Source organism: Podarcis melisellensis (assembly GCF_964234715.1).
Source record: "Podarcis melisellensis genome assembly, chromosome: 10".
In the NCBI taxonomy this organism is placed as follows: Eukaryota; Metazoa; Chordata; class Lepidosauria; order Squamata; family Lacertidae; genus Podarcis; species Podarcis melisellensis.
In genome coordinates, this window is record NC_138542.1 from 27,632,250 (window position 1) to 27,648,542 (window position 16,293).

General features: G+C 43.1%; 1 protein-coding gene across 3 annotated transcripts in view; it reads left to right on the forward strand.

Annotated features, from left to right (window-relative positions):
• The window catches only part of TMEM117 (transmembrane protein 117), a 198,424-nt gene extending 182,422 nt beyond the window's left edge, over positions 1-16,002 (forward strand). For 2 of the 3 annotated variants that reach the window (XM_081928985.1, XM_081928986.1), the window contains exon 8: positions 8,595-10,994. In XM_081928985.1, coding sequence (XP_081785111.1) covers positions 8,595-9,235 — 641 coding nt within the window. In that variant the 3' untranslated portion in view covers positions 9,236-10,994. Of the gene's footprint in view, positions 1-8,594; positions 10,995-15,437 lie in introns of those variants that run through there. The other variant, XM_081928987.1, reaches the window with a different exon arrangement.
• The last annotated feature ends 291 nt before the right edge of the window (positions 16,003-16,293 follow it).

Below are 16,293 nucleotides of genomic sequence, written 5' to 3' on the forward strand. Positions count from 1 at the left end.
ATTTTGAGAAAAATACTGAGGTGGTTCACAAATGAGTAAAAGCCAAGTATAAATCAGATTATAAAACTATGGCTACCCATTATTAAAAGACCTAATAAATCCAATCGTATTAATGTAAAAACCTCAGTGGTAACTCCATATTAAAAACTAATCTTTCCTGGTTATAAACAAGTGGTCACAAAGTTGGCACCAGGGAGATTTCAGGACAGCTGAAATGTACATCAGTGCATAGGTAGACAGGAGAAGGAAATATGCCCAAAGGCCTGGGGTAAAGAAGCAGGTCTTGACCAATCATTGAAAAGCATACAGGGATGGTGCAAGTCATTTCATGACAGAGAATGCCCTCTCACATGCCACTGCCCCTGAAACCACAGTCGGCAGTGTCACTGCCATCAGGGCCACCCCCACTGATCTTACCCAAGGCAGGTCAATGTAGGAGCAGGTGTTCCTTCAGATATTTGGGAGCCAAGTTGTATGTGAGTTTTACATGTCAATGTTAACAACTTAATCTGAGCTTGGTAGCAAATTGGCAACCAGTGCAGATCTTTTAAGAGTAGAGTAATATGCGTCAGATTTCAGGGAGGTGTGTTTTTGGTAGGGCTTGTCCTAATTCTATAAGAAAGGAATGAAAACATAGATATCCGTGTCAAGAAACTGACAACCATCTTTGACTCCATTCTCTTTAAGTATTTCTGACCATGGGACCATTTCTGGCCATTTCTGACCCTTAAGCTTTTGAAATCAGCTTTCTTAAAGTACATGTTTGACTACACTCAGTTTTCCCTTGCCTGTGTCTAATGAAACCCAAGAGGACATAATCACTTCCTCCCAAGGTTATCCTGTACATTCGCTTCATCGATCAGTTTCTCCCTGTTGGTGAGTCCCAGGTCCAAGAGAGATTACTCCCTTGTTGTTTCTTCCACCTTCTGGGAAATGAAATTGTCAGTTGAGGAAATTGAGGAATTTGTTGGACCTACTACTGCTGCTACTCCTCCCTTTCTGTTTGATCTGTTCCATTTGAGCAGGTTGTACCCCTCAGTTTCTACATTCCAGCCATCCCATCAGGTTTCAGTAATGCCTATTAGGCCATATTTACCATCCTGTATTTAGAGCTCAAGTTCTTCTTGCTTGTTTCACATACTCTGTCTATTCTTGTAAAGACAACTGAAACCATGAGTCATTCCTCCGCACACTGCTGCCTCTGTACCCCTCCATAGGGAGTCACCTGCCAGTATATTTAGCGGGAGAAGGTGTAGCAGATCCAAACCATAACTAAAAAAATTATAGTGCAGTCTGTGGCATTTAAAGATCTACTTATGGTCGAAAGAGCAAAGATAATTAAACATTTTCTGGTGAATGCAGCAATCAAGAGGAAACAGGAGGTGCTGTTGGGATATTGATTATTTGGGAATTAAGGAAATGCCACTGACAATGAGATACCTTAATATGGCAGTTGGAATTTGATGTTCTTTGTTTTCATTCTAGTGCTCTTTAAAAGTAGGCTGTTTGTGGTTAGCCAATGTCTCTTCCCTCTCCCAGCCTCTATAAACTAATGGGGATATTTTTTTGTGTGAAGGGCATAATTTAATTGGAGAATGAGCACATGAATAGGGATTGCAGAATGGGTTTTTTTCTTCCAGCTCAGAATTAATAAGTTCTATTTATTAGATTTCCTAGACAAATCAGTCTATTTGAATTCATGTCACATCGTTTGAGTTGCAAGAGCCTGCTTTATCTCAGCTCTGTGCCATTTTTTAGGAGAATCATAAAGCACATCAACTCGGCATGAGAAAATCCCTTTGGGTGGGCTTTGCTAGGCCCATCTGTTGTTAAATCAATGCTGGGTTTTGAGCTCAGTTCTCAAACTTTGGAACTTTCTAAGCTTTCTGTGTTGCTTGCAGACACGCTGTGATTTCCCTGTCCAAATCTAGATGAATATATGCAACACCTGAAAATATTTCAGGTGATGTGAATTACTGATCAAACAGGTTCTTTGGAAATGATGCACGCTGTATATGAAGTGGCTATGTTTGTTATTCAGTCCATTTGGTGCAAAATGAATGCCGTAGCTATGAAACCTGCTGAGGCTATGCATAGATCACAGAAGCTGGCAACAAGAAATGGGTATTTTTTCAGCGGATTAAAATAAAAACAGGAAGGGAATATACCAAACTGACAGAAACAAAATTTACCCATGATTCTTCCATTCCCCCCTCCCTTTCTCCAAGGGAGACGTTCATGACATACATGGACCAGCCAATAGGCTTTTACACCATGCCTTCTCTGAAGTGTTTTGTTGTCATAGAAGAACAGCCAAATGGAAATGGCCTCTCTCTCTCTCTCTTTAAAAAAACTTTGAAAAAAAGCATTTGGGAGGACATCCCTGCCTGTTACCCAGTATTCTGGCACTGCCAGGAATGTGTCCTCCAATTGTGCAGCAGTAACTCACTGAAGGAATTGGAAATGGTTCTGTGCTTGTAGTTGGCAGGACATCTAAATAATTGGTGGCACTTGGAAGATGAAGTGGCCTGGAACTGGCTGGTTAAAGGTCTCCAGCAGTGATTCAGCAGAGGTCTATGAAAAGCCAGAAGTTGCTTGTGATGTATTTTTCAGATCCTTGGCATAAGATTAGCATGCAGAACACAAAGAAAGCAGTTCTAATAGATCTAGGGAGCTAACATGGTCCCCTTCAGATGATGCTCAGTTGCAGCTTCCATCATCCCTGTCCATGGTGGCTGGAACGGATGGTGGTTGGAGTCCTACAACATCTGAAGGGCATCACATGGACTTTCTCCTGCATTAGAACATTCCTGTCCAGGATAAATACAGAATTCCCAGCAAGCTCAGATTTTCAGTTACATTTCAGAAGCCATTTTAGAGTTTGCTTTGGTCCAGACTTTGGATTTTATGGAATCCTGACTGAGAGCCAGTGTGGTGTAGTGGTTAAGAGCAGTAGATTCATAATCTGGTGAACCAGGTTCGCTTCCCCGCTCCTCCACATGCAGCTGCTGGGTGACCTTGGGCTAGTCACACTTCTCTGAAGTCTCTCAGCCTCACTCACCTCACAGAGTGTTTGTTGTGGGGGAGGGAGGGAAAGGAGAATGTTAGCTGCTTTGAGACTCCTTTGGGTAGTGATAAAGCGGGATATCAAATCCAAACTCTTCTTCTTCTGAATTTGAAATGGCTCCTGACCCTGGTGTGAGGCAATGATATTAGGCCATCACACCAGATACTCAAAGACATGATTTGGCCCCAAATCCAGATCCACAATGTCAAAGGACATTCATCTCTCAACTTCATTTTCTGAATATTATTTAGAAATGTGTATTTTTAGTATTTACACTCCCCTCCCCCCACCAAACATCCTTTGTTGCTTGAAATGTTACCTTTAGACACCCTTTCCTGTTGTACTTCAGAATCTCTAAGAATTGTCTCGGTTTCAGCAGCTTCCTTCGATCCTTCCAGACCATATGAGATTCACCCATTTCTTATGGGTTTGGTTTTGGTTTTATGGGACGAGAGTTATTTTGCTTTTGTTTTACCTTTAGCACACAGGCTGAGTATAATTAGTTTGTGAAAGGAATGCCAAATTTGCATTTTCAGCTACCAGGCATTCTGTAAAAATCAGGTTGATAAATGTGATACCTGATTGGCTGTGAGTGTGTGACCAGATAAATGTGAATTGCCTGTAATGTGCTGGGGGGGGGGTTGGGGACGGTGTCTGAAGACCGTTTCATTCTATTCAAGTTGTCATTCTTGTTAGATCGGCTCCATTAATGGACATCAAATCAATGTGTTCAGAACAAAATCTATCACCTCAACCATGTGGTCTATAAACAAGAAAAAATATCTTGAAATCCCTGAGCATGACATATGTTAATTGTGCATGGTGGAGCCAGTGTGTCACGGAATGGAACACCTCTTTTAACTAATTGTCCCCTTAATCCTCAAATTGAACTCTGAAGTGAGGGAGCCACAAGACTGGAGAAGGTCAGTGCCAATTACTCTCCAACATTGCTCATCAGGTCTCTGTCAAGACCAGCACGATGGAAACATCAACAATACCGATATCTGAGCCCTAATGTGCACCATTATTATTTTATGCTCCAGTAACAACCCCCACGTTATGACTTCTCCTTAAATCCCTTTGTAGCGAGGAGTTCCAAATGTGTGTTTTAGTCCATGTTAAATATTCTTCGGTCTTGCTTCCATTCTTTCTTCTTTCTGTGTGCATAGAGAGATCTTGCGTTTTTGCATCTGCTTAACTCATCTGGATTTCCCTTGACAGATGGCTCATTGCAAACGCATGTGCTTTCTTTCCTAGGCAGCAGTTTATGTAAATACACAGCATAGCCTAGTTTCCATGGTACCCTGGGAGATTTGTAGGACTTAGAAGTGAGTTTGGTTATTCACTCTCCTTGTTAAAATAGATTCAGGGGCTAGACTAGTTCCTTTATTTAAAAAAAGTCTATTTATTATCCAGCCACACTGGATGCATAGTTTGGATCTATAAAGGTCCAGGTAATTCAGATTCAAATATATAAACACTTGCAATATTGAGCAAGGGGATGTTATTTCAGTCTCTTTAATGAGCATCTCCATGATTTCAGCCAAGATCTCACCAAAACCATACAAGAACTTGCAGAGTGCACAAGATCTTGCATGATTTCAGCCAAGAGCTCGCCTTAAATCAGCAGCAGTGCCAGAATCGCTTCTCTGCCAGTGCAGATGTGGTAGTGGGTGGTACATGTGGCAGTGGCAGGACCAGTTATGGCAGTGCTGTTGCTGGTGGCAGCAGCAACAGGGCAGAGTGGCACTTTCCATTTTGCTTCAAGCGGCAAAGTGGGATGAACCGTCCAGGAAAATACATTGCATGTAGAAAGTCCCAGGTTAAAACCCTGGCATTGTCAGAGTCCGTGCTGAGGAGGGCTGCACTGAGAAGGAATGGTGGGAACCTCCCCCTCCCCCATATCCATATCCGTATCCTGAATCTTTCCAGGAGCATGAGGACGGTATAGATTTGGAAAAGCAGTTTGCAGAGGGACATAGTTCAGAAGGCAGAAGCTGGGAAATACTGGATGGGGAACAGCTAGGAGATGAAACAGTGGGGGGAAGAGGGTTAACAAATTCACTGTCTCTGGAAAGCATTGCTCCACTCTCCCCAAGGTCAAGAAGAGCTAAGAAAGTGGCAGAACAGAAAGCACACAAAGCACAGAGGGTAGATACTCAGATCACAAGACATAGAAGTGATGTAGATTAATAGGGATGTAAGGGGGCAGGATCCTTAATTGGAAGCACTGCCATTCCTAGGAGATGAGTCCTTTGTTCTCTCGCTGTGATTATTAAAATTTCTAACTGGTAAGAAGACTCCTTTTCCTTTATTCTGCTTATCTACTGCCACGAGGAAGGAAGTCAATTCCCTGAAGCCTGACAGGCATGTACAGTTAAGAAAGGATCTTGTAGCAGTCGATGGGGAAGGTAATTGCTCCCTGAGACTGTGGGCTGCAGATCCAAGTCCAAGATAGTCAAAACCACACCCTCCAGAAGTTGTTGGATTCCAGTTTCCAGCAGCCCCAGCCAGCACGGCCAATCATCAGGAACGATGGAGAGTTTCTACATTAGCTCCCCCTGAAAGAGAAAAGAGGGGGCTCGGTGGATGAGTAATCTGAGCTGGTATAAGACAGCTTCTGAGTTTCCCTTATGGTATAAAGATTGACAATACACTTACAGTCATTCCAGCTGAAACAGATATGCTGGAGATCAATATGTACCATGCTAGAAAATGCCCACAGATTTAGAAATAAAGGTCAGCGAAGGAAACCCAGTGTTTTAAGCAACCAAGTTGTCTCCGCCAGACTCTGAAAGAATCTCGCTGCTGGTTGTCATCAGAATAGGGAGGCTGGTGGTTACAGCGAAGGCGGAGGATGCGTGTCTGGACTGACTGCAGGCACTCCAGACACAGAGATGCCTCGGGGACCCTGTGGGCAAAAATAGAAAGGTCAGAGGTCAAAGCGAAGCAATCCAAGCAGAGCAGTTGTTCCAGAAAGTCTCTGAGGGATTCCTGTTTTGTTCATCTGTGTACAGTATGTGTGTCTGCAAACATGCTCGCAAGGCACTCAATAGCAGCAAAGTGCTTTCTGGAGATACAGACAGAAGCATTTGATGCTCCTTGCGATGGCTGTAACTGAGATGAGAGAGCTCAACAAACAGCAGCATTTTGAAACGTTAGCTACTGGAAACCCACACAGACAAAGAGCTGATCCTTAATTTGCTCTTTTTGCTCCATTCCCGGAATGGGAAACAGAAGGCCTGAATGGCTTTGACACCCGGAAAAAAATCCTCCTGAAATGCAGCCACACAGGGTTTATGCTGACCAGGTGGGAGGAGAGAACCCTCATAAGATAGACGCGATAGATCCATGGAAGCCGGCTATTATTAGGAGAGATGGATGGCTCGTTGTAGGACAGAGGGATAAAGGCAGAGCAATTTGTGTGTTCACATGTTCCGGCAATTCCCAGGATATCTGACCAGGGAGCATCCAGACAGCAGTTCACATAGATACAGCAGTTTGGAGCACCTGAGGGGCAGCTAATTGAACACATTTATGATGATTTTGTTTCCTTCGTAGCTGGAGATCAGGCACTGTGATTGTGTGGTTGCCACCTTTGGGGAGTAAAGAGGGAGTTTTTGTGGTGACATAGTAAGCAACAAAGAAGCTCTTAGCTTCATCTGCGAAGGCTGCCCTGCTGAAGAACACAATAACTTTAAGGCGGGCAAGAGCAGTCAGAGCAGATTTGATCAGGAAACTGTAACACTAAGCTTTGACATTACTGTCCAATTTGTAAGTTCAGAGAAGACAAATACAGGGTTCTTAAAATTTCTTCTCAAACCTTTTCCCCTGCACCTTAAAGATATGTCACATGTTCCTGTCAGGGCTCTCCTCACCTGGTGGAATGATGAGATGAGCAGAGCCATGGACACAATTGTTCCTTCTTCCCTTTCATGGTTGCTACGCAGCATGTAGGTCACATCAGTAGTCTAATGACCTATATGCAATGTAATGGGAGTGTCAGTGACTAGTGCTGGTGGGGCAAATCTCAGTCTGAACCTGACCAAACGTGGTGAAGCCACATTATCACCAAGGGCGTAGGAAGGGGGGCGGTGGGGGCGGACTGCCCTGGGTGTCATCCCTGAGGGGGGTGACAAAATCTCCCCAGACACAATTGCTGCCACACCAGATGGCACCCCTGGTGCGAGCATGGCCACGCTGGATGGCACCTCCTGGCATGATCACTGCTGCGCCAGATCGCACCCCCCAGCACAAATGCTGCCATGCCGGATTATGCCCCCCAGTGCAACCACCGCCATGCTGGATGGCACCCCCAGCACAATCATCGGCACACCAGATCACTCTCCCAGCATGAACACCGCCGTGCCGGATCACACCCCCCGGGCGCAATCACCCCGTCCCCTGGCAGATCACCCCGCCCCGGGTGCGCAGCATGTGCGACACTCTAGGAGCTGGAGCGGCTAGCTCGGCCACTGATTATCTCACCTACCATGTGGCACTGGTGGCGAGGAATCTTTCCCCACAGTCCTTCTTGGTAGTTCCACCATGCTCAGAACTTGAGGGTGGTGGCCCAGGAGAAAGCATTTCTGTGGCAGCTCTTAAATTATGGCACTCCTTCCACAAACAGGTGTGCTTGGCACCTTTATTATAGCGTTTCTGCTGTATATTGAAGATGCACCTCTTTGCAATAACCCATTGATATATATTGTAGGACCCATCCCCCCTTCTCTTGCATAATTTCATTAATCTAGATTTTTAAAATAGATTTTCAAGACCCATCCTCTTCTCTTGATCGTAATATCTTGTAAACAATTTTTAATATTGTATTTTTAAATTGCCGTAGCCTTCCCAGGATCTGATCATTAAGGGCAGGAAAGAGTTGTTGTTGTTGTTGTTGTTGTTACCTAATAGGAAGGAAGCATCAGATACAACAGTAGTGTTAGGCAAGCATGACATAGACCAGTTGCTACAAATCTCTAGCCTTGAATGCTTGACTACTGGAATTTTCTGCTGCATAAATGCCTGAGGCCTTTGCCTTCTGCCCTCCTTGAAGTGAGTTGCATAGAATCTAGCATTCACCACTGTAGCAGCAGCACTAATTCTGAACAAATGAGTGATCACTCCTAATGACACTTTACTAACCTGCAAGATGGTCCTTTAGATGTGGCCTTTATTTTTCTGGAAGGATTTTTGTGTCCCGAAACAGCTGCTCTTTAGGTTTATTGATCTACACTGCATCTCCTAGTATTTTAAACCCACAGGTTACCTACAGATGAATTCAATTTGTTGTACTTTTGGGTTTCTGTTCCCAAATGATTTATTATAAAGCAAGGCATTATTCTGAAACAGTAAAACATTTTCAGTCACCAATCTGACTCTACTGCGTGTTTAATTCAAACCTCATTGTACAAATTAACTGAAAATGCTCTCTTCATATTCTTCTGAGTGACTTTGCCTGTACCTTTTGCTGTCCAGGTAAAGATGGACTCATCATATGCTTTCCTTATTTTTCTTTCTGTTACAGGCAAGTGGTTTAACTATGGAATCATATTCCTTGTTTTGATCTTGGATCTGAACATGTGGAAGAATCAGATATTTTACAAGCCCCATGAATATGGTCAATATATTGGTCCTGGGCAGAAGATTTACACAGTAGAAGACTCAGAAAGCTTGAAGGACCTCAACAGAACCAAACTGTCTTGGGAATGGAGGTCAAACAACACTAACCCTTTGACCAACAGGACCTACGCCGAAGGTGACATGTTTCTGCATAGCCGGTACATTGGTGCGAGCCTAGATGTCAAATGTCTGGCCTTCATTCCATGTCTACTGGCTTTCGCACTGTTTGGCTTCTTCATCTGGTTCTTTGGCCGATTTCAGAAAACCGACCAAGGCATGGAAAATCTTGACAAATCGTACACACGCATGAAAAGGAAATCGCCGTCCGATGTGGCGATGACGCGAGAGAACACCCAGGTTTTAGCAGAGGAGCCCTTAAGCTGCGAAGATCCACATTTTATATCCATCAAGTCAGACTTGAGTGAAATCGTCTTTAATTCTTCCCTTCTGACATCAGAAAACCTTAGCGCACATTTAAATGAACAGCCAAGCCCCCTGCAACCGATAAGAGAGCCTCCCGTACCTAAGAATAACTCTTTAACCTAATCACATCTCTTTTGGAAAGAGCGAAACAAGCAATTGTGGTCAGATTTCATTGTTAATTTTTTTGTAAAGTGACAGTTTACGTAGTCTAAAGAACAAGAGATACAACCTATACCCTAACGGTGCTCAACATGCTTTTTTTCTATGGCTTTGTTTTCTACTTGTATTATAATGACTTGTGCCTATTGTATTATATCAAACATTCCTTTATAGATCGCTTCTTTCAAAAGTGCAATAGTGTACTAGATGACAACCTGCAGGTTTAAAATGCTGCTTTGGTGGTGCCTTGAAACTTTAAATGGTCCTTCTGACTCCAGCATGGGGAAGAGAGCTGAAGCTGTCCTTTGCAACTATTTTGAAAGGGCACTTTGGTTTATAGAACTTGGCCAAAGAATGTGTTGTCCACTAGCTGAACATGGTAAGTTTCACTCCAGAACATCCTCCTCCGCCCCTTCTAAGACTTGGATGATAGTAGACTCTGTAGGGCAGCAAAGGAATCCCTCTGTTTGCAGACTGGTGTGGGAAACCGTTGAGAATCTGCTACATCCTACAGACCGTCCAATGTGGTTAGCCAATGCGGTGCACTCTAGATAATATGAACTACAATTCTATTCCTCTCTTGCCACTGACATGTTGACTACGGGTGATGGGAATTGGAGTCCACGACATCTGGAGGGTAGTGTATTATACATGGTCTACCCACAATTTGGAACCTTACTTGATGAGTGTTGTCAGCAACACAGGGCTGATGTCAATGGTCAATGTATTTCTGAAAGGGTTCCTCATAAGCAACGGCAATGAAAGCCCAGCTTTTATTTACTGATGCATAGAGCCACTGACTTCAACAGCTGGACTTCAAAGAAGCATGTTGATTCCCTTTTAATTTTGCTGGCTAGCTTCCAGAGACAAACGCCGATTCATAACATCAGACTGATAATGTAGCATGGGTCACTGCTTAGGGACATGTGACTTTCTCCACAAGTAATTGCAGTTAGGTGATAATACCTAATTACCTTTTCCATAATTAGAGATGAATTGCCACTCGATTAAAAATCCTGCCTTTCTCCTTTAGGAGCAAAAAGGTTAAAATGCAGTGTTGGTGGGACAAGTCAGGATCTTTGCCGAAACCAAAGCGATGCCAAAGAACCAATATTGGGAATGCGCTTAAAGCTAGCAGGGTGCAGCATTTGCAGTGCTGATGAACTCTGATGTAAACATGCACTGGGGCAAGCATGGGCAGAAAGTAACTCAGCATCTGCTGGTAGATCTCAGGGTGATTTGCAGTAGATCGGCAAGAGTTCATCATTCTCAAAAAGACTTCTCACCTCCTAAAATCAGGTTGCTGAAACATAAAAAGCTTGGGGAAGTGGGGAACCAGGGATTGACTGATGTGTGAAAGGACTGTGGAAGCTATTCTAGTCCTGAACGCAAATCCTTGGGCTGAACAGGTGCTTAATATTAAGTATACAGAAGCCCAACCCTCATCCCCTGGTGCCATCATTTTGCATCCAGCTCTGGTTGGTGGATCTCAAAGTCCAAGCAGAAAACAAAATAGATCCATCAAGCCTGATATCTGGCTGCCCCCTGCATTCGGGTCTACCAGCAGGCAACTTGGGCAATGCCACCAAGGGAATAGACTTGGTTGGCTGGTTGTGGTACGAGGACTGAATGCATGAAATAGAATAGCAAATTCTGTGTTGTTTTGTTACTCTGAGGAATTAACACTGTGTCCGCTAATAAAAAAGAAAACTGAGAAACAAAATCAAGGTGTAATTGTGTTTATTTTCTCTTTTGCCTTGTTAGATAATAAATAAATTCCTAGTTATTTTATTTAATGCTTTTTTCCTCCAAGGAGCTCAAGGGAGTTCTACTTGGCTCTCCCCCTCCACATTTAATCCCTCACAACAACCCTTTGAAGTAGGTTAGACTGAGAAACAGTGACTGACTCAAGATCACCTAGTGAGCTTCCTGGCCAAATGGGAATTTGAACCTGGGTCCTATTCCAACACACTTCTTCTTTTTTGGCGATCACTCGTAGCCAAGTAAGATTGTCTTCCATAAACACGGTTTTAACAATGAGTCCCTAAGTGACTGTGGAGGCCAATTCTGGATCCACACGTCCTTCCACAGTGGGGACATTGGTTTCCGGGCAGGAGTTGATCACGGTGTGGATTTGCCAAGCGTGCCTTCCTCTTAGCACATTTCTCCCTTGCATCCTGAGTTCAAGTGTCTTCAAACCCTTTGGTAAAAGCTGTTCTCCAGTTGGAGTGCTCGTAGGCCAGTGTTTCCCAATTGTTGGTATTTATACTACTTTTTTTTTTATTTATACTACAAAATTGCCTTGAGACAGTCTTTAAAACTCTTTTGTTGACCACCAGCATAACACTTTCCATTTTTAAGTTTGGAATAGAGTAGTTGCTTTGGAAGACGATAATGAGGCATCCGCACAACATGTCAGTCCAACGAAGTTGATGATGAAGAATCATCACTTCGACACTGGTGATCTTTGCTTCTTCCAGTACACTGGCATTAGTTTGACTGTCTTCCAAGTGATGTGTAAAAATTTTCGGAGACACCGTTGATGGAATCTTTTGAGGAGCTGGAGATGGTGTTTATAAGTGGTCCATGTTTCACAAGCATACAGTAAGGTTGGTAGTACAATAGCTTTGTAAACAAGCATTTTGGTTTCCCTGCGAATGTCCCGGTCCTCAAACACTCTGCACTTCAATCGGGAGAAAGCTGCACTCGCAGAGCTCAGGCAATGCTGGATTCCAGCACACTAACCGCTACACAACACTGCCTCTCATTAGGTTGATCCGGTTGGTCAGTTGCCTTTTCCCCAAGCACTTAAACTGCCTCAGATGTAGACCCAAATCCTGCTGTAACAATCCTTGTTTCTCAGCTGTCTCCCGATGCTTGCGCATTTTGTTTTGATCTGCCTGCTTTTCAAATTGGCTGCCTGCTAAAATTAGCATGCATAATTGAACTATGCATTTATTACCCATCTTTTGAGAGCTAAGTTTAATAAACACTCAGCAACTGATCAGCATATGGCTGGAGCCTATCCTTGCCGAAGTATGTGTCTTTTACTTTTCATCTGTACTCTGAAACCCCACAGCACTACACGAGCTTGTATTTCTGCCATGATGCCCTTGCTGAAAATGATGCATTGGTGCTCCACTTTAACACTTCTTCGCTTGGCACCTATGTGTGGGCATCAGGGTGTTGGAAATTCCACAGATTTTATTGGTTCTTGGAAGGGTTTTAAAAAACACAGACATCAGGATCACAGTAATACCAACACCCCCCCCCCTTTGCCTACAGAATATTTAATATTTTATCTGCAGAAACTTTTAATCACCACTGAATTTGTATCCCTTGGAAATTGTAGCTCTCATTAGTGTTTGGTAAGTGGAAACTTGTTCAAGCTGTAGAAAAATAGAATTTACATTTTACAGGGAGCCCACTGCTTGGAAGCTTATTAAAATGCAAAGACTTTGATTTTGCTGCATAGATGATTAGCTTTGTTTAGTTTTTCAGCTAAATTTTATTTTGGAGTGCATTTGGACGAGAGGCACACAAATGGCTGATTGGGTTTGCCAGCACTCATCCTTCTGTGCTGAGCACGAAAATATCAAAACCTTGTTTGTTTGTGTGTGGTGTGTGTGTGTTCCACTTCCTTTGCTTAGTGTATGAGGGAAAATCATTAATTTAATTAAAGTGCAAAGAAAAATGAAAGAGCTCTTTGAGCCTGGCTGCCTCCACAATTACATGACCCTAAGCAATGGTTATTAAGCAGCAGGCTCACCACTAGAATAAATTCTTTGACCTTACATCACACTAATTCTTCCAAAGCCACCATGAATTACCTAAAAGTCTAGCAGTAATCAGAGAGTCTAATAATCCTGGGATTTTATTGGGGTCTGCAAAAGCAAACAAACAGAAACTTCATTATATTGAAGAAGACTTCCAGAAATTACCTACAGCAGCCACCAAGAAGATATTGGGGCTATTCCAGGTGACCATAGAATGTCTTAGATCTTCCCTTCCAAGGGCAGAGTGAAAGGTATGAGCAGGGAAGATCTGATCTTGGTGTGCCCTCCCTACCACTGCTGTCAAGGAGCATGCTAGGAGTGGATCAACAGTAAACAGTGATCTAAAGGATCCATAGTCTTCCCATTCACCTGACACCACCCTGAGACATGGAGAAACACACAGGGGAGAAGTTGAGGATGGAGAAATTGTATTGTGCAAGCAGAAGTCCTTGCAGGAAGAAGACAACTTCATTGTCTACAACCCTATAAGATTCACATAGGCTCCTGCAATCTGCTATATTCAGCATGTTGGGGAATAAGTTGAGCAGGCCTTATATGGACAAAGGACTATTCTGGTAAGACAATTCATATGGATCCAACTTCACACACACAGAGAGAGAGAGAGAGAGAGAGAGAGAGAGAGAGAGAGAGAGAGAGAGAGAGAGAGATATATTTTTGGAACAGAAATGGCCCCATATGCATATTGTATGGATGTCAAGCACATCCAGTGAGGCACTAATGGGAAGGACCGCAGAGGAAGACATGAAGGCCCCATAAATCAATTTGGGTCACGCATTTCATCGGACAGTTAGCAACACAGCATAGACACATTTCTTTCTGTATCATTGCACCTGCTTTAGATTCAGAATAGCATCCTTATAAGCCTTACATAGGGACTTTGATCCACCATTAAAAAACAACAACCTCAATGTCCAAACTGGAAGTTAGAGAAAATGTGCTTATAAATCTCTGCCCGGCCTCTGTGTTTCACAGTTGCCCATTCATGAGTTGATTTTGCAGTTCCATGGAAAAACACATAGAATGACCTATTAATGGGCTGTGTGGTTCGGGTCTCATCCTTAAGATCATCTCCAGGTATAAGGGGCTTCTTGCCATGGGGCCCTCTGGAAAACCCTCTCAGTTGGCAGGATCCTTCTTTCTTCCTCTTTTCACTTTCTCCTGGTTTTAGTGGGTGGGTGGGATCAATGCATAGCTGTCAACGTTTCCCATTTTTTAAGGGAAATTCCCTTATTTCGAATAGGATTTTCCCTTAAAAAAGGGGAAAAGTTGACAGCTATGGATCAATGGTAATTTTTAGAGATCCTGCCTGCCAAGACACACTAACCATGACAACACACTGGCTGTGCAAATGTGTTACGTAACTTTTTAAAAGAAAAGCATAACAGATACAATTGAAAACTTCCTATCATACCCGTTTTTCCCAGTGAGGACTACAAAGGACTTCACAGCTTGCATACTGCTAGGCTGATGCAGTAGGAGATACCACTTCTCCTTTTTATGGGGAAATCCCTGGGATCCACAGAACAACAACCTGTTCTGTTCATATTCCAAGATAACCCTCCTCCGTTGCTAGCTTTGTGCTGGAGAACCATATAGGAAAGACATCCCTTTTCAGAAAGCTTCTAAACACACACAGACTCAGGGGGCCTGTTCTGTTCCTCTGAACAGAGAAGGGGGCAGCAAATGAAAGGTCACTTATCAGATTCCTGCAGACAGCCTCCTCACTTGGCTCTGCTTCATGAGGAGGTTTCTTGGCATCTGAATAGCTTCTCTGCTGCCGACATTCAACCTCCATTTCTTCCCACTTGTCCTTTTAATTTTTACCCCTCTTGAGATCTCGTTGGAACCTGACTTGTCTCCCTGTAATTGTTTGATTTCAGTGTCGTCTATGACAAAACAGCTACTGCTTAAAACACACTGGAATTGCTCTAAGGAGTAAATTGGCACTCTTCAACCCAACCAATGCAGATGATCTTTTTTCTTTTTTCCCAATGCCGTTCTGGCCTAAAATTTTACAGAGGCTCTTTCGGAAGCTGAGAGCCGGCACTGGGGGACTCTGCAGCCTTCCAGATATCATTGGAGTTCAGTGGGTTTGTTGGTGTAAGTTCTTAATTCCCATCCTTCCCAGCCAGCCTGGCCAATGTCCCAGTCCAGTCTAGACTAGCAGAGGGTGGGCTGAAAAGGGTGGGCTTAAATAAATGTCCACACTCCCTGCAGGATTTCCCAGATTTTTCAAAGGGGCTTGTGCATGTCCAAAGGCTAAAGAACTACAGTGGTACCTTGGTTCTCAAACAACTTGGTTCTCAACGCTTTTGTTCTCAAACTCCGAAAACCCAGAGGTAGGTGTTCAGTTTTCAAACGTTTTTCAGAAGCCAAACATCTGATGCGGCTGTCGGCTATTGTTTCTGGAGCACCTGCACCAATCAGAAGCTGTGCCTTGGTTTTTGAACATTTTGTAAGTCAAATGGACTTCTGGAACGGATTAAGTTTGGCGCTTTTGTTTTTGCTATTTATTTTGTGGTTTTGTTTTTGAGGCTTTTTCGATTAATTTGTTTTTGTGACTGTGTGGAACCCAGTTCAGCTACTGATTGATTGATTGTGTGACTGTGGAAGTGGATAAAAGCCCCCCATCCAAACAATGACTATCATCAGTGCAGGTAAGAAAAAAAATTAATTTTTATTTTTATCATCTACAATACTGTCTTATTTATTTTATAGTACAGTACATTGACTATGGCTTTCATTTTATGGATCAGTGGTCTCGTTAGATAGTAAAATTCATGTTAAATTGCTGTTTTAGGGATTGTTTTTAAAAGTCTGGAAAGGATTAATCCATTTTGCATGACTTTCAATGGGAAAGCGCACCTTGGTTTTGGAACGCTTTGGTTTTGGAACAGACTTCCAGAACAGATTAAGTTTGAGAACCAAGGTACCGCTGTAACTTTGATTTTGTGATACACAGGAAAGGGCTGCCTTGATTGCTAGTAGCAACTACCCATTACTGGGGCAGCAGCACATCTGAAAAGCAAAACAAAAAGATTCTGTCTATTCTCAATAAAGCTTTGTTGTCATTTAATCTCTCCACAGACTTTATATCAAACAAATCAGGGTCATTCATCCCCGAACAAATCACCTGGAAATGACCATAGTCAACCTTTTGGCTTAGCAAGAATGCCTGATAATTCCAGGCCCCTGATCTGAGGATTTGTACATTTTATTTGACAA